The 19,674-nt window shown below is 38.9% G+C and overlaps 1 protein-coding gene across 4 annotated transcripts in view; it reads right to left on the reverse strand.

Moving 5' to 3' along the window:
* The window catches only part of LOC131432819 (lysosomal-associated transmembrane protein 4B), a 290,680-nt gene that overhangs the window by 151,983 nt on the left and 119,023 nt on the right, over nt 1-19,674 (reverse strand). For all 4 annotated transcript variants that reach the window (XR_009229971.1, XM_058599353.1, XM_058599354.1 and 1 more), the window contains exons 4-5: nt 9,916-10,108; nt 9,716-9,854 (exon numbers count right to left, since the gene is read on the reverse strand). Coding sequence is in view for 3 of the 4 variants with exons in the window: in XM_058599353.1 (XP_058455336.1) it covers nt 9,716-9,854; nt 9,916-10,108 (332 nt within the window). In the remaining variant the exon portion in view is untranslated. The remainder of the gene's footprint in view (nt 1-9,715; nt 9,855-9,915; nt 10,109-19,674) is intronic.

A 19,674-nucleotide genomic window follows, 5' to 3' on the forward strand; every position in this document is an offset into this window, starting at 1 on the left:
TTTTGTAAGATCTCTAATCCTCTCGGGGGTTGGAGGTTTTATTAACAACAGACTGTTCGGGACCTCGTAGAGGTTCAGAATTTACTTCTGCTTCCACTAAATGTGATCCCCAGCAGATTGTTCAGCATCCCTTAGGGGTGCAGAATTTACTTCTGCTTTTATGTGTTTTTGTGTCGTCAATTTTTCCCATCCTCCTAGTCCAACCCTTACCATTTCCTTTCAATCCTTCCTTTTTATATATCGGGAAAATGATGCTAAAAACAAATTGATGGCAAGGCACAAATCTCCAAATATCAAAGGGAACGCGCCAATTGAGCAAATTTGTTCTGATTCTTGATAATTATTATTCAATATGACGTTCAGGCACTGTTTTATTTTGCCCAAGAAAAAAGGTTCCTTTTTGCCAGCAGCCTTTGAGCGAATGGCTTTAATTGCACTCAGACTATCTGTGAAAAGAAATTAATGGTTTGGAGATAATGTGATGATTACACTCAAACTATAATGAACTGCTGCTAACTCTGCTATATAAACAGATGCAGGTTCTTGAAGCCTAAATGAGACCGAAACATTATTGTTGAATATACCAAACCCAGTAGCCTCTTCAATTCGTGATCCGTCCGTGTAAAATATTTTCTCAGAGTCAATATGTCTGAACTTACTTGTAAATATTTTTGGGATTTCCAACGATCGTAGGTGTTCCGGGATTCCACGCACTTCGCGCTGCATGGATGTGTCCAGCGGAACGAAAGCAAACGCATCCATATTCCATCACTGAAAGTATCGTTGTCTGATACAATTTTATTGGATCTTACGGATGAGCACCCCACCAAGATCCTGTTATTGTTGAAGAAAATTTACTCCTTGTTGGCATTTTGTTATCCTCCCCACGTGCATTTGGAATCAAACCACACCCAAGGTATTTGAAAGTCAAAACCTGTTGGATCATTCTTCCCATCATATGAAGCTGCGCGGGATCATGCTTTCTTGAAAAGACGACCAGCTCTGTTTTCTTCGCAGAGAATTCGATACCCAGATGAATAGCCCAAACGGACAAGTTATCTAAGGTATCTTGCAATGGTTTTTGCAGATCAATAGCTTTTGGTTCAGTAACTGAAACTACGCCATCATCTGCCAATTGTCTTAGTGTACATGGGGTTACTAGATAGCTGTCAATGTCATTCACGTAAAAATTATAAAGGAGCGGACTGGGGCATGAGCTTTGCGGGAGACTCATGTAGCTAATTCTGATTGTTGTCAAATCGGCATGTGAAAAATACATGCACTTCTCTGACAAAAGGTTGTGCAAATAATTATTTATAACCGCTGGGAGTCCATGTTGGTGGAGCTTGACTGAAAGAACATCAATGTAAACTGAATCAAATGCTCAGGTGGAACAATATTTTGCTCAAGAAACTTGTTGAATAATTCCAACAAACGTCTTTTTGCGAGGTCGAGCAGATTCTTCACCAAGTTGAATTTAATTCTGTCCAACCCAGGAGCGTTATTGTTACAAGACATGAGTGCTATATAAAATTCCATCATTGAAAAATGACCATTATTCGGATAAGGTTCCCTAATAATTGCTATGCGTAGGAACAGAATCTGGACAAACTTTCCTCGCAAAATCAAATATACATCGGTTCGAGTATTCCTCACTCTCATTTCCTACGTTACGATTCCTCATTCGTCTGGCCGTATTCCAAAGAGTGCTCATTGAGGTTTCTCTTGACAAACCTTCGACAAAATGTCTCCAATAGCTACATTTCTTGGCCCGTAGTATGCTCTTGTACTTGGTTTCTAGAGTCAAGAATTTTTCAAAATTCTGAGGAGTTCCTCCTGCTCGTTTTAAAAACGTCTTGAAAGCATTTTGTTTCGCGTGCTTAGCATCTGAGCACTCTTTGTCCCACCAAGGGTTTGAGGGCCTTCTGTTAGACGGTGGACCAAGAACATCGTTTGGTTTGGGCTTGTTCTGCGGCCTCCAGAATCGAACAAACGAGGAAGTCATATTCTTCAAGTGGGGGGAGCTCTTCCATTGAAGTTAAGACACTTGAAATATTACTTTGGCATTTAATCCAGTCAATATTTTTTGTCAAATAGTATGCAATATTAACTGAATTAGCAATGCTTTTGTTACTGCTAATTAAGATGATGATTGGTAAATGATCGCTACCGTGTAAATCAGGAAATACTTTCCAGGTGCAATCTAGTCGAATTGAAGTCGAGCAAAGAGATAGATCGAATGCACTTGGACGTGCAGGAGGTCTTGGGATCCGTGTCATACTACCCATATTTAGTACTGTCATGCTAAAATTGTCGCAAATATTATATATTAGAGATAATCTGCTATCATTGTAAACGGAAACCCACATCATCCCGTGCGAATTGAAATCTCCTAAAATCAAACGTGGAGCAGAAAGGGCTTCAACAATTTCATTAAGCTGTCGCTGTCCAACTTGAGCTCTTGGAGGTAATATACCGAAGCAATGCAAATATCTTTTTCTTTAATGTTTATTTGACAAGCAACAACTTCTGTACTAGAAGTAGATGGAATGCTTAATTTATAAAAGGAATAACATTTCTTAATTCCTAAAAGTACTCCGCCATACGGGGAGTCTCTATCGAGACGTATAATGTTAAAGTCATTAAAATTTAAGGCTATGTTTGATGTAAGCCATGTTTCGCACAAAGCAAATACATCACATTTTTGACTATGCAACAAAACTTTAAATGAATCAAGTTTTGGCATAATGCTTCGACAATTCCACTGCAGGACAGTGATTGAATCATTTGCGGCGGATGATGAATTATCCGTCAAATGATACAAAACTTAAGAGAGCTGGCCATTGAGCTGAGAACTGTTTCAAAAAAGTTCTAGCTATTGGAAGGAATGACGTTATGATCGTCTTTAGAGGTTCAGAAATATTGAATGCTGCGAAAATGCATTCTACAATTTCCGAAAACTTCAGTAATCCTGTTGGTGAATGTGAAACGGAGCCCACTGGATTGGTTTGTGAATTTGACCAACCAGGAGGCACAGTTTTTGGTTTTAAATTTGGCTTTTTAGCTTTAACAGGACGAAGGTGTAATTTTAGATATCTTTTTCGGTATTTTGTGGTTTGGTAATCTCCTCTTAACAGACCCTTGAGGAGTGACAAACGAGGTATCTTCACTATTTCCGTCAGAGTCAGATTCCTCTGGCTCCGCAAGATTTGAAAAACCGTTTTCGGTTTTCAAAGGGGAGACATGTATGACCGTTTTAAGCATTTCCACATATGTGCGCTTAGACCGTGCTTTTAAAGAAAGCTTCATTTTGTCTTTACGCAACTTAAACTTCATTTTGTCTTTACGCAACTTAAACTTCTATGCGCAAGGATCATCATGAAGACTCTCCCCACAATAAACACATTTTTCAACATCTTTATCGCAAAGATTATCCTTATGAGGCCCTTAACATTTGATTCATTTGGACTTATTACTACAGTAAGTAGCTGTATGCCCGAATTTTTTGCAGTTCGTGCAATTCATAACGTGCGGTACGAAAAGCCGAACAGGAAGACGAATTTGATCGATATAGACATGGCTGGGCAACGCAGATCCGGCAAATGTTACTCGAAACGAATCTGAGAAACGATAAGACTTTTTTCCATCGACAATAGACGCTGAATACAATTGCTTGCACTCGAGTATCTTAACTCCCTTAAGCATGGAGTTTTTAAAACGACCAACTCCATTTTTAAGTAAATCATCGGCTGTCAGACTTGCTTTAGTCACAACACCGTCAATTTCCACCTCATTCTATGGAATGTAAACTCTATACTCAACAGCAAATAATTTACAGGTTACAACATCGTTTGCCTGTTTCAAGTCGTAGACAACAATTCGAATTTTATCTCTATTAACTTTACATATTTCTTTAACTTCAGAAAATGTGATGTCAAATCCTTTGTAATTTGCATCAAATTTAAAATCTTTTCTTTTTTTCGAAGATAGACTATCCATGGCCCAGTGGTACCCTGTGGATAATGTTTAGCCCTCGGAGTATTTATGCTCTCACTAGTATCCGGAATCGGATTCGGATGATCTTCCATGAGATCATCTATTACATCAACTTTTTTTTGTAAATTATTAATATCAAAATGAAAACTTATGTTTAGTAAAATTTCAGTTATAAGAAAAATAAAAAAATAAATTAAATTAAATCTACCTTGTTGCTGTTGTCTCTGTTCCTCTATCGTAAAGAACGACGTGAAGCTCATCCAACGATTTCCAATTGGCAGTCTTCTGCTGTTTCCAATTGGCAGTGTTCAGTCTTTTTCTGCTATCTCGGTTGCTCTGCCGTCGTTATGGACACCACTGAACTTGGTGTCCTGCATGTACCTGACCACAGGTACAGTGCTTTTGCTCTTGGTGGCGATCAAATGTGATGCTTGCAGTGTGGCACCTCGCGATATATGTCGTCTCTTTCGATCCTATGCAGCGTACAAATTCTGGTACCTGGTAGATCAGCACTGGGTTGCTTTAGCACCTCTGTGCCTTTGCGCCCCTTCGTCTTCGCACCTTTATGCGATAGCACCTCTATGACTCGTCACTTCTATGCTCTTGCACCTCTGTGTCTCTACACCTCGTATGAACGGGATGGCCTTCGTTGCTAGCTTTCCAGTCGGGAAACACCCCGAATATTGCCTTTGCTATGAGCAGTTTAATCACCTGAAGCTTAGAATTGTCTCGGTAGCAGCCGTTAACTCACGAGCCAGTACAATCGAAATACAACCTCTTCGCTTGAATGGTTTTTACTGAATGTCAAAACTTATTCGCGATGATCGTTCGTGCTGTCTTTGAAACAAGCAAATAAAAACGTTTCCCCCTGCATTATTACCATAGTCTTATGTGTATGTGATGAACCATATCCCAGCACTCTCCCATTGCTGCTACCTCACGAGATATGATAAATTTATTAGATGAAGAATGCTCCGCGAAGAATGGAATCCAACGATCATCGCAGTGACACAATTCGAACCAATTCTAAGAGTAAAGTAAATTACCGAATGACAAACGAATGTATAAAACGAGCATGCACGATGTATACCAGCAGCGAAGAATGTATTAGTATATTGGGGTTCTCTAAGATTATTGCTTATTCATTTTCACCCCTCTCTCTTTCGTGCAGTGAATAGTTCAACGTTATTCGCCCGTCTCGTAAGTAATAGAATCATATTCACGTCAAAGATCGATGAATGAATTAGTTACACGAAGAATATTTAGAAAAATGCCTGCAGCATGCACTTTTATAAACTTTAAACACACTTTTAATTCCTCAACGTTATCATCTTTAACACTCAAACAAGTAAAAAAAACACCGCAAAAATAGATTTGATATAGACAACCAAAAGTATCGTATCCAACCGTTACAGCTGTGTTACCAATTTCATATATATGTATACCCAAGTAGCAAACAGTGTTCTTGTATTGGGTTTCTTAACTCTCTTTCCGCAACGATTGTGTGATTGAAAAAGCACATTTTGCTTGTATGATATGCAACAAATTTCTTGTTTGACATGTTTCACAGCAGTTATATTTGTTGAGAGATAACTGGAAATGAAACTGTTTAAATGAACATATTGTACAATCAGTTAATAAACCCGATCTGGAACATAATCCTTTCATTTTGAGTTGGTTTCACAAGCAGTAAGATATTTCGATAATAATAATAATAAATAATAATAATAATAATAATAATAATAATAATAATAATAATAATAATAATAATAATAATAATAATAATAATAATAATAATAATAATAATAATAATAATAATAATAATAATAATAATAATAATAATAATAATAATAATAATAATAATAATAATAATAATAATAATAATAATAATAATAATAATAATAATAATAATAATAATAATAATAATAATAATATTAATAATAAATAATAATAACAATAATAATAATACTGAAATAGGTACTTATGAAATTTATATTTTAGCTCCCACTATTGTCGGTTTTCTTTGAATCAGCTTCGAAACGGTTTTCGTCATATCCCTTTATTGTATTCTTTCTTATCTTAACTTATATACATGCACACACATACATACATATATACATGCATAAATACAAACATACACATACTTATACACACATTTCCGTATGTTTCTGTCGTTATTAAAAGTTCGGCATGCGACCACATTTTTCACATTGAAGAGAAGCACCCAAGCTCCCAGAACCTGTTAAAAATTTAAGCTAAGAAAACAATGAGCGAATACTCCAATGTTTCAGATCAAATTTGAAAGTGTTGTCGAAACCTTCATATTTTTAAAAATTGTCTCAATAGCCATCAGCTTATTTACAGTGACTATACTTTCCTCAGGAACCAAGCTGTCTGATTGGTCAACCTCAGCTACGTTATCAGCAACGGCTCTTTCGTGTGGACTAACAATGTCCTAAATTGTGAGAACACATAAATTGCTGGCCTAGCGCATTTGCCTTCTCTACTGGTGTGATTAAAGGTATTCTTTCAGCTACGGCTGGGGTGACATCAGAGGGGAATAGGCTTTGGTTTTTTCTTAAGTACCTTCGTTAAGGGCCAGAAGGACTTTGAATGTGGGAGAATTTGTCGAAGTTTATGCTGGAAGTTCCTGTTGCGAAGTTCAGTTATGCTTTCCTGGATTATCCTAGTTAAGTTGTTATAAGAGGTCTTCTTATATAGAATGCCAGTTAGATTTCCATCGGAAAATCTAGTGACAAATCGATATTAATAAGTTGCTCGGCGATTTGTTGAAATTGGACCAAATCGGTGCGATAATAGTTCCTTCGAGGTTGAATAGGCACTGTTTCTGGTTAAGATCCCAACGTGATTATTACTAGAAAGTGGTAGGAGGAGAGCTCGTTGGACAACCGGAGAGCTGTCTATGACGATTTGGAAAATCGAAAAAGCGGTTGATACGGAGCGAGGATGTTGTACTGTTGAGTTTCGTAGTCTTCGGCAAGCACGAATCAGTTTCGAATCTGTTTTTTGTTTCCCCACAGCTCATGCCGTGCGTTCAGATTCTCAGCAATGATGAATTTGTTCTGTCATCGAATGAGCATAGCCGGATCTCGCTTCAATGACGTACACGTACCATCTCGAAGATTGGTTTGTTTGGGGCAGTACGCTGCAATGATAATGATGGATCCCATCGTCGTTGTAATCTCAATTCCGATGGCTTCTATAAGTTGCAATTTAAAGGCAAGCAGAAGTCTGTGCTGAATGAATCGTTTGATGGCGATGTCAACTCCCCCTCCTCTGCTAGTTGTCCTGTCGAGCTGGTGGATTCGGCAATTAGAAATAAAAAAAGATATTTCAGGTTGAAGATGAGTTTCAGTTAAAATATTCGCCTTCTTCACGTACCGCACTTCGCCAAAGATGGTTCGCAACACCTTCTGTTCAAAAACACCCAGTGCACGTTGATCCTCCACAAGCATTGTCCAAGACTGGTGCTCGTAGAGGATAACCGGTCTAATCAGCGTTTGGTAGAGAGTTAACTTCGTACAACGGCAAATTTTGCTCGATCGAAGCGTCCTGCGCAATCAAAAGTAAGCACGATTTGTGAACAGATTCGTTTCTGAATATCTCTGCTGGTGTCACTATCGACAGTCATCAGTGAGCCCAAGTATACGAGCTCGTCGACCATTTGTGATGAGAGATGATATAAAATGTTTAACACACTTTACCCTATAATCCCGAAACCGGAATGAATGAAATTCAGGAATTCTGTACGGAAAGACCGATATCAGCATTTTGGCGAAAAAATTAGTTGATTTTCTGATTTTAGTTAGTTATTTTTTGAGACAACTAAAAAAGTCTTACTTTTGCTAATTTAGGTTTCTTAATTCTAATTTCCTTGATAATAATAAAATATTTATTGAAATGGCTATTTTTTTAGTTGAATTCACCAATTGTCATTTTTTAGCTAAGGCACACTTCATATCCATTCAACTAATTTTTTAGTTGAATTAGAGAAATAAAACGTTGTTTTCAACCAACATAAATGGTTGAATTGGTTTCTGCAATTTGCAGCTATATGGCGCTCTGTCGACTAAATAACGCCGTAATGACTACTAGCCACTAGATGGCACACTACTACCGAAAAAAATTTCAGTCGCGGTTGTCTTTTCTATATTGGTAGGTATAAATACGATGTTGTAATGGAGAAAAAGACGTAAACGAAACACAAACTTTTTTAGAAAATTTTCTTCTAAAACGCTGTTTTCTTCATTCGACTTCGCGAAATCGACTCTCTCACTCGCGGTTGGAATCGACTCAAGGTTGGAAGATACAAAAAACACCATTTGACATGTACAATTAGAGTGCAACCTTCGAAACTCACACCACTGTTCCGCGTAAAAACATTATTACGCACAATCCCTTCAAATGCGCACAAATTCTGAATAAATACACTTTCCACTAACAGTTTACGTCATTTTTACATACTGGTTTAGAAATTTGTATATGGATATATCTTAACACATGCGTAAAACATCTAAACAATTTGTAAGCAGTTCCAACAAGACTTTTTAGCTTTTTAATGGATTGTTTTGACACTTCTCATGAATTTTGTGGCTAATAAACTGGTGATAGATAAATAGAAAAAAGTTTTCTGATTTTAAAAACAAAATTAGTTGTCAATGAGAATTTCGTGATGGATTGAAATATTGCTGGTTTGTGTCCAGAATATTCGCCAACTAAACACATTCTCTAAAAATAAGAGTTTTTTTCAGCAGATAAATTCTCAATTTTAACTAATTTTATAGTTATTTTGGAAATTTTGTTGTTAAAATCAACTAATTCAAAAACAGTAATACGAATTAGGCGCAGAGCTAATTTCGGTCGTTCCGTGTGTATGGGACCACGAGACCTTTCATTTGAATCTGAGTTTAGAAAAATCGGTCTATCCATCTCCGAGAAAACCTTTTGAGATTATTTAACACAAACATATAAACGCACAGACATTGCTCAGCTCAACGAACTGAGTCAAATTGTATATGACGCTTGTGCCTCCGGGCCCATTTTTACTAATCGTTTGAATAACCTTTCTAAATGAGAAAGGTAAAAAACAACGCACTTTGTCGGTTACGTCACTTGTATTATTATATCTCCGGAACCAAAAATGACAGCGATTTGATCTTCGAACTTCATCAATGGCCCATCAGTACCTTTCAAATGAGCCTAAGCTTGTTATAATCGGTTCAGCTATCTCTGAGAAAATTGGGCGATAAAAAATATCGTTGAAGGGTGCACGCACATGCACTTACACATATTTTCCGAGCTCGTCGAGTTGAGTCGAAGGGTATATAACACTATGCGTCTCTGAGACTCGGTTTTTCCAGCAATTTGAGTACCTTTAGCAGAGAAAGGCAAACCGTGTTTATCAAAATTAAAAAGTATTTATATAAATAGCATAAACAAACCCACAGATATTAAAAATAGTAATGTATACAAATACGCATAATTTTATGCAAAATGACTCAGCGCCTAAAATTACTCTTGTTTAGTGTATTTTAGTTAATTAAGGAAAATTTGTTGGCTTGGTCATAATTTGTAGGCAGTCATTCCACTACGCGCCGGTTGAGATACTTTAGTTTATTCCATTGGAGTATTGTATTGATACAGCTTAAATGTAAATGCTTTATTTTACTGCTACAATTTTGATAAATCTAATACTCACGTAACAATAGCGAAGTCAAAAATCTGCAAACAGAAAAACGGTAACAAATGCGAAGGTTTTCCTTTAACAGCACCATATATTAACATAAGTGTTACTGCAATCATGCACAAGAACACCAGACCACTCATATCAGCATCATCTGTGAAAAATGTAAAATCCATAATATGTATTCTCTATAATTTATAAATAAATTAAGTTACTGTTGCGTAGCCCAGTTTGCTGAAAATGGTCACGGTAAGCATAAGGAGGATCGACTTTGCTTAGAGGCGTGGGTAATATTGGAGCGATTGATTCGTTTCCATTATCGTCATCATTTACATCGTCGAGTAAAAGGTGATAATTATTTGTTCTGATAATCACCGACAATATACATAATGCAAGAACATTCAGAAACTAAAAAAAAATATTCGATTATTAAGGTTATTACGTTGATTTGAATATGTGTTGTAAATGGGATAGCATGAAATGGTTTGTATCTACATGCTACAATAGCCGCGTTACCTATTTATGTCATGATTTTGAACGAATGTAACTACTTCATTTGTTGATGGAATTTATTGTTCAACCAATCCATTCGTAAACTTTTAACTAAAATGTGCAAAGTAAAAGTGGAATTGTTTTCCAATAGTACACTATTGTAAAATCAGTTTGAATTGTTTTCACGAGTTAATCAGAACATGTTGTCATGGCAATCAGCAAACTGCACCGATATAAAGATAAAATTAACGGTTGAAATTGTTTCATCATTCTTTCTGGAGCAGTTCACGCAGCACGACGTGCAGTGCAAAACATTTGACGCACTCCAACTTTTTTTTCTGTCTGAAGCAGTCACAACAGCAAGACGAAAACACGAGGAATTATATTTCTCAATAAATATTTCTGGAGCGGTTATTGAAGCAGAACGGCAGTACGAGAAATTTTACTTCTCAATCCTAGAGCTATTATTGCATCATAAAGGACAGTGCGAACTATTTTACGCACTTCAACTGTGTTCTCTCTAGAGTGATCACAATATGTTGATGGTTCTAAAAAACCGATTCGAAGAATTCAGGAATAAGGGACTGGACCGGAGTTCAAGAACTAAATTTAGAAGTAGAACAGGCTCAGAATTCTTTAGTTTTGAACTATAGTTTCGAAACTGAATTCAGTTCCAACATGCAGGTTCTGAATTCTAAACCTATATTCTGGAACTAAGTTCCTGAAACATAGTTTTGTAACTAAATTCTCTCCCCGACGGTCGAAGTTCGATTGAAAGCACGATTTGAGCGTTTGAGTCTTTATACCACGCAAAAAGGCTGCTTTCATTGCCGACTGCTTCTCCTGCCGACCGAAGTCCAAATGAATTCACGAAACACTTGTTCTAACACACAAATCAATTAAACAGGGTAAAAACTAGTAATAAATGGTTTGACTGAAGAAGTCACACGGCACGAATTCAATGGAAAAAAATTAAGAAATTCTTTATAAAATAATTTACTGATATTAAAAGTCAACAGTGCAGTCTAGAATGAATGAAACTAGTCAATTTTTACATATTTATCTACTGAGTTGAAACCTGAAATTTCAATGTTGCTCACAGCATAAAAACCGTCGTTCGAGCAGGAGGAAGACAAACAAGTGTCATGAGCTGTTCTAATAAACACTCATTGAAATCAAAATTAAAAAAAAAACTGTAGTTTTGAGTTATCTGTGGTTGTTTCATACTGCTGGGGACAAGAGAAATCCACGATTAAGATCTACCCATTCTTGTATACATCTGCAGTTCAGGCACCTACTTAAAACAGATGAGAAATCGTGTTTGTGCGTCTTGGTTCAGGTAGTGATTTCAGGAAAATGAATCCAATGAGAAATAACATTTGAATTTCTATTGAGCGCCGACAAAGAAGCCAAATTCTATATCTGAAAACCAATTTGTTTTAATAATATTATTTTATATTGACAAAGCAGAATCATTTTATCCAAGAATTTTCAAGAAGTCAATGAAACCGACTGAAACGAGCTGTGGTCAGAGACTAGTTTCCTCGGTCTTTGAATAGCTATAACATTCTCTTGTTTATAGTCAAAGGAACAAGAATCATTGATAAAATAATTTTGCTTCAAGTCAAGTCCTTCGGTCCGTGTGGATCCGCGAGAAACACCCCCAGGCTACGAATACCCGGCGGGTGGCCCGCATGCTGTTGATAGACTAGAACGGCCTTCCGTGGGCGATGATAGTGATGTTACGGAAAAGAATAAGAAAAAAATATACAGAGAAGTAAATATTGGCGAAAATGGAGTAAAAAGGCGATATGGCAACGAAATGTCTAAAAACGACAGAGATCTAATTAGTTGACATCGAAATGATGAAGAGACGGGGAGGGGGGAAACGAAAAGGTTAGTGACAGCAAAAAGATCTTGTTAGTTCCGATGAAGATGGTGGACATATGAGGAATCGGGATAATCGGCGGAAGTTAGTATCGAACCTGCAGGTGAAAATTATTCTTAGCCACAGTTGAAACAACGTCGATAAATAGGAGGAACTTTCTAAGCAAGATGTAACAGATTACACTTGTACATTAATGTGTTTAAGGTAATGATATATGAGAAGCATATATGAACTATCCCGACTTGCCAACACATCCCGAACCGGAACCTCAGGCGGTCTACCTCGGGCCCTGAGGGATTCCTGTAGCTTCGACCTGGCGTCGCGATACTCTACGCACGACCACACGACATGCTCGATGTCCTGATAACCGTCGCCACAGGTGCGGAGCCCGCTCTCCACGATCCCAATACGCCGGAGATGTGCGTTGAATGTATAGTGATTTGACATGAGCCGTGACATAACACGAATAAAATCACGACTCACGTTCATCCCCCTGAACCAACGTCGTGGTGATCCGGAATTCCATGAATCTCTTCTTTCATGGATGTCTCGAAAAACACAGAAGAATCAAAAGTATCCAAGGAATGAGCACGGTTGGAAGCAACCGAAGAAGGATTAATATTCTAAGCTATGTAATCAAAATGCAATGACATAAAAGTGGTTTGAGAATTAAGCTCAAATAACCTTCCAAAGTTTTCAATCACCAGAGGATTCAAAATGTCGCATCGAATAAGCAAACGATATATGAGATCCCAGAACCGGTTTTTCAATGGAAGAACGTCCGCCAGCACTTCAAGGCTCATCGTATGAGTCGATTGCATGCAACCCAAGGCAATACGCAAACAACGATACTGAATTCTTTCCAGTTTAATGAATTGGGTGTTCGCGGCGGATCGGAAGCAGAAGCATCCATATTCCATAACGGACAATATCGTTGTTTGGTACAACCTGATCAGGTCTCCTTGGTGGGCACCCCACCATGATCCGGTTATTGTACGAAGAAAGTTGATTCTCTGCTGGCATTTTTGTTTCAGATACCTAATGTGACACCCCCAAGTGCCCAGATATTTAAATGTGAAGACCTGAGCTATGGTTTCAACCCTTAGTTGAAGCTGTAATTGTGCTGGTTCTCGCTTCCTCGAAAATACAACCAGCTCAGTTTTCTCCGTAGAGAACTCGATACCCATTTGAAGAGCCCATGTCGACAAGTTGTCGAGGGTGTCTGTAATGGTCCTTGGAGATCGACAGCTTTGGGTCCTGTAACAGACACAACGCTGTCGTCGGCAAGTTGTCTTAGCGTGCAAGATGTGTTGATACATTGATCAATACTGTTTACGTAAAAATTGTATTAAAGGGGGCTTAAGCATGAGCCCTGAGGAAGACCCATGTAGCTGAATCGTGTTGTCGATAAATCACCCATGCGCGAAATACATGTGTTTCTCGAACAATATATTGTATAAAAAGTTGTTGTTAAAAACTGGTGAAAGACCATGCTGGTGCAGCTTCGCAGATAGTATATTTATAGAAACTGAATCAAAAGCCCCCTTGATGTCAAGGAAAACTGATGCCATTTGTTTTTTACGGGCAAATGCCATTTGAATATCTGGTGAGAGCAACGCAAGACAATCGTTCGTTCCTTTGCCCCTAAGGAAACCAAATTGTGTATCTGAAAGCAAACCATTAGTTTCGACCCAATTGTCTAGACGGAAGAGAATCATTTTTTCGAACAACTTCCGGATACAGGAAAGCATAGCAATCGCCCGATACGAATTTTTGATCGGAGGCTGGTTTTCCTGCTTTCTGAATGGCGATCACTTTCACTTGTCTCCAGTCATGTGGAACAATATTGTCCTCAAGGAACTTATTGAATAAACTCAACAAGCGGCTTTTGACGGGGTCAGACAGATTTTTCAACAAGTTGAATTTAATTCTGTCTAGCCCCGGGACTCTATTGTTACATGACAAGAGTTCAAGTGAGAGCTCTACCATCGAAAACGGTGTTTCGTTTGTATTTGGTGTTGCGGCGCGGGTGATCTTCTGTTCCGGAACAGAGTCTGGGCATACTTTTTTAGCGAAATCGAATATCCAGCGGTTGGAATATTCCTCGCTTTCATTCGTGATGTTATGATTGCGCATTCGTCGGGCTGCGTTGCAAACAGTGCTCATAGATGTTTCTTTCGTTAAGCCGTCTACGAACCGACGCCAGTAACTGCGTTTCTTGGCTCTAATCAAGTTCCTAATTTTAACGTCTAACGCCGCGTAATTCCGGTAATTATCAGGTGATCCATTTTTTCTGAATATTTTATACGCGGAGGCTCTCTCTGCGTTTAACTTTGAGCACTCTTTGTACCACCACGGGTTGGGAGGACGGATGTTAGTTTTCGCGCCGGGTACACGTTTCGTTTGAGCTTGAGTCGCGGTGTCAAGAATCAAGCCAGCCAAAAACGTGTTCTCTTCCTCCAGAGGAAGTTGTTGAGTTCTTTTAAGTTTCTCAGATATCGCGGTCGCATAGCTACTCCAATCAATATTTCGTGTGAGGTCATACGAAACATTGATTGTCTTCGATGGTTTTGAGCCGCTGGTGATTGAGATTACGATCGGTAGATGATCGCTACCGTGGGGATCAGGAATTACCTCCCACGTGCAATTCAACCGTAGCAATGTCGAGCAAAGGTAGCAATGTCCAGCGCACTTGGACTTGCTGGTGGTGCAGAAATCCGTGTCATTTCTCCCGTATTCAAGATTGTCATATTGAAGTTGTCGCAAATATCATAGATCATAGCTGATCTGTTATCGTCGAGAAGACAGCCCCATCCCGTACTCTGTGAGCTAAAGCCTCCTAAAACCAACGTCAATGCAGGAAGGAGCTCAATGATATCACTGAGCCGCTTATACCCAACCGAGGCTCTTGGGGGAATATAACATAGATGGAAGCAATGCAAACGTCCTTACCTTTGATTGTAACATGACATGCGACAACTTCAATACCTGGTATCGAGGGGAGGTTAATTCGATAAAAAGAATAGCACTTTTTGATCCCCAAAAGTACTCCTCCGTAGGGATCATCTCGATCCAGGCGAATAATGTTAAAATCGTGGAACTTTAAGGATATTTCAGAAGTTAGCCAAGTTTCGCACAATGCAAATGCGTCACATTTCAGATTATTCACTAGAAATTTGAAAGAATCTATTTTTGGGTTGATACTTCTGCAATTCCACTGTAAAACAGTGATTAGTTCCGTGACCTCGGTGGATGATTTAGCCATCGAAGGATACAATCGCTGAGAGAAGGGGCCAATTTACAGTCAACTGCTTCATATGTTTTTACTGTTGGTATGAAAGCAATTAAGATGCTTCTAAGAGGGTCAGAAATATTGAAAGTTGTAAAAATCTAGTCCACAACATAAGAGAACTTGATAAGTCCAGCACCTAGCTGGTTCTCTGGTAAATTTTCAGAGACGCTTGGGGATTTTGCAGTCCCTGGAAGTGGTGGGAATTCCATCTCGGAATTGAGATTTCCGAGACCAGGAGCTTTTTGCTTCGGTGGTTTGTCCCGATTCCCGATAGCTGTAACTTTTCGAAGCCCTTCAGAAGACACCTTCGAACTCTTACTAGGTAGCTTATGAGAGAATTCATTTATTCTTTCCCTACAGCTATGAGGGACCGCCGAAGATGGACCTTCTAAAGGGTCGTCAGAATCGCTCTCGTCAGTTGACAAGCAGGCATATGGGTTCGTTGTCTGTTTAGGAGGGGTGGCACTTTTAAGCATCTCGGCAAAGGAACGCTTGGAGTGTTCCTTCAGGGAACGCTTCATCCAATCTCCTCGCAGTTTGTAAGCGGGACAATCAGAGAGGTCATGCGAACCCTCCTTACAGTAGAGACACTTTTCAGCATCCTTACCGCAAGAGCCGTCCGCATGAGCTTTCCCATAGTTAGCACAACGTGGCTTATTGCTGCAATGGGTAGCTGTATGCCCCAGTTGTTTGCAATTAGTACAATTCATTACTCGGGGTACGAATAGGCGAACAGGCAAACGAACCCGGTCCAAGAGGATGTAGTTGGTCAAGCAGAGCCGGCGAAGGTCACACGATAAGAGTCTGATTGGGGATAGGACTTTGTTCCATCCCCGGCGATCGATACTGAATGCAATCGCTTGCAATCCAGTATCTTGACATTCTTAAGTGAGGGATGCTTAAAACAGCCCATCCCGTACTTAAACGTGCGAACGTTCTCGCAAGTCAAACTCGAATCGGTGACCACACCGTCGATTTCTACTTTGCGAGCGAGGATCCTTTTGAACAAGCTCATTAGCCTGTTTTGAGCTGGTAAACAGAACCCTGAGCTTGTCTGGACGTATTCTATCAATACTTTTGATGGTAGTCATTTAGGGGTTTGGCACCTCATGTGTATCGTTTTGTGCTAAAGTGCACATGACTAGTTTTCATTTTTACGTTTCGCATTCAGCTTATCAGTGCGTCAGCAGTTTATGTTGAACTGCTAACGCCATCTAACGGTTCAACATAAACCGCTGAGCAGACGTAAAGTATTTGCTACTTACAATTTGACTTTACTTTTGATTGGCCGAAACAATAACCGATTAACGGTACCGTTTCGATCGACCGCTCACAATAAGGCACGCTCACAATAATGCACTGCTCCAGTGTATAATGTGCAAAAAAACCTCTCAAGGAAAAAGCACGATTGTCTATTACACAATATCGTTTCGATCGTCCGATTACTTTATCACACACGGCACTGGTTTTCAATGCTTTCGCAGTAAATCCATATCACGTCCGTTCGCTCAGAAGGTTGAAACGGCAATGAGTAGCTGAACTTATCGACAAGCTTCGTAAAACAGCATTTCAGATGTCGAAAACATCAGTGATGGGTTACATTCTGAAAATTGAAGAAATAGTTTCGAGAGCAAATATCGACGAAGCGCTGATAGTACATCTAGAGGGTCCGCCATCTAACATTTTTTTGAACTAGCGGTTATTTCGACATTGGTAACCTAAATTTCACTTCTGATTTGACAGAAATTTTATCCTTCCGCTTAACGAAAATTGTTGTGTATACGGTTGAGAAACGCGTGAAAATAGTGCCAACTGGGCTTGCGATCAGCTTGAAGAAGACGCCGATTTTTGCCAAAAAATCATCTTCTCGGATGAGGCACATTTTCATCTCGGCGGGTCTGTTAATAAGCAATATTGTCGCATCTGGGGGACGGAAAACCCGCACGTTATCATGGAGAAGCCGATGCATCCTCAGAGAGTGACGGTTTGGTGCTAATTTTGGTCTGGCGGCATCATTGAGCCATTTTTCTTCAAAAATGAGGTAAGTGCCGCCGCCATGATCAATGGCGAGCGCTACCGCGACATGATTAGCATTCTTCCCGTTACTTGAAAAGAAAGACTTGGACACCATTTGGTTCCAACAAGACGGCGCTCCATGCCACACAGCCAACGCTACGATCGATCTTCTGCGCACAGTCTTCGAAGATCGAATTATCAGTCGAAATTCGGATGTCGTTTGGCCTCCTCGGAGCTGTGATTTAACGCCGTTAGACTTTCATCTTTAGAAGGCTGTCAAAGATAAGTGTTATGTGGACAAGCCAGAGACAATTCAAGCCTTGAAGGACAACATTCGTGCAGCCATAGCTGATATAAAGCTAAACTAAAAAACTGGACCGACCGTATGGTGTACTGCAAGGCCAGTCGAGGCAGCCATTTGAATAAAATTATATTCCACAATTAACCGGAAGGATTGTACTTTAATATGAAAAAATAAATTTTGAAATCGGATGAACCGTTTGTGTTTTATTGCATGTTTAAAAAAAAGTTACATGGCGGACCCTGTATTTATCGATGGTTTCCGTAATCGTTCCGCAAATATTGCCGTGATGTACTCGTCTACAACGATTTCTCAACTTAAACAATTGGCTCGTATACACAATTTCGAGAGATGTTCTCTGATCCGTTTTAAGAAGCTACAAGTGTTAATAAAACTTCAAAAACCGTAGCAATTCCCAGCAATCCTTCCGATTCCGTTTTGCGTTGTTTCAACTGCTCCGGTACTGGGCATTTATCACCCAGGAATGCAAACGGTAGCGGTAGAATACATTTGTCCTTGTACGTTCTACACATTCAAAATTCTATAGCCTGCTACAACTGCTTGATGGTACATTTACCGCAGAGAGAGTACCAGCAACGATCAGAACGGTACAGGTAGAAACAAATTTTGCTTTACTTGATTCTACCTTTTCTTGATGGTACGGCCGACGACACGACCAGGCACTGCGAAGGAAAATTAGCATTAAAATTGTCCGTTGCCGATTTACCACCAGTTACCATAAATTCAGCGAAAATGTGATAACGATAAAAATAATCTTATCGAGCAACACTGTTTAAGTTGCTTCGAGCTCGTTACCATGACCCCAGAACAAGGGGCAAATCACTCTAAACTTTGTCTGAACTCAAACAAGTTTTACCGGGAGTACCACGATTAACACCAGTTACCATAAATTCAGCGACCCCTTGATAACGATAAAAATAATCTTATCGAGCAACACTGTTTAAGTTGCTTCGAGCTAGTTACCATGACCCCAGAACAAGGGGCAAATCACTCTAAACTTTGTCTGAACTCAAACAAGTTTTACCGGGAGTAAAAAAGTTTAGCAGGGATCTCGCTGGATTAGAATGGGATTAGAGAAGTTTAGCCGAGATCTGGAAAAGCATTATTTTGACATAAAAAGCTGTAAACGTGGGAGCAGAGATGCCAGATATTTTCATAGAAAATCTGTATTGCTTTGTATAATAATCTGTATTTATCTGTATTCACTAATGAAAGGAAATTTCGGATATAAAATGATTTTTAAAGATGTTATTCCATTAGATTATTGTTATAGAATGGCAGATGCAAGGAGCATTCCTTTATATCGTAAGTCCTTACCGCACTGACAAGAACATTCAACGACGAAATTTCATTGTTTTTGTTATCAACCACAATTGAATTTTAAGTCCATATACTTTTTTAGTTTGAAAATGATGACTTGGAATTCAAGCATGGAATTCAAACGCCCAATACGCAACGTCAAGTCAGGTCATACAACTTTTCAGTCTGACAATAAAGTTCCATGACGCCATGACTTCCTTGAACATCAGTTCAAATTGGTTTCAAATTATGATATAAATGTATTTCGGCGTTCATCATTAAACAACTGCACGAAAAATTTTTCGTTTTAATATGGGCAATCAAACACGCTCAGACGGAAAAGTTTCATTATTTCTTTTTGACTTTTTATGGTATCTGTATAAATTTGTATTTAATTTGAAAAATCTGTATAAAATCTGTACTCTGTATTAAATCTGCATGCGTATGTAAAAATCTGTATAATACAGATAAATCTGTATAAATGGCATCTCTGCGTGGGAGCTCGAATGACAGATACACTTCAAACAAGATTAGGCAAAACTAGGTTGGATTGGTTTTAAATTACCCAAACTTATCTAGACTACCCGCTTGTGAGGAATTCTGGCAACCGTCAGAAGACTGGCTGCATTCCGGTTGCTGTCAAAATTGTTCAGGCGAAATTGCCT

This window comes from Malaya genurostris, chromosome 2 (assembly GCF_030247185.1).
Source record: "Malaya genurostris strain Urasoe2022 chromosome 2, Malgen_1.1, whole genome shotgun sequence".
NCBI classification, from domain to species: Eukaryota; Metazoa; Arthropoda; class Insecta; order Diptera; family Culicidae; genus Malaya; species Malaya genurostris.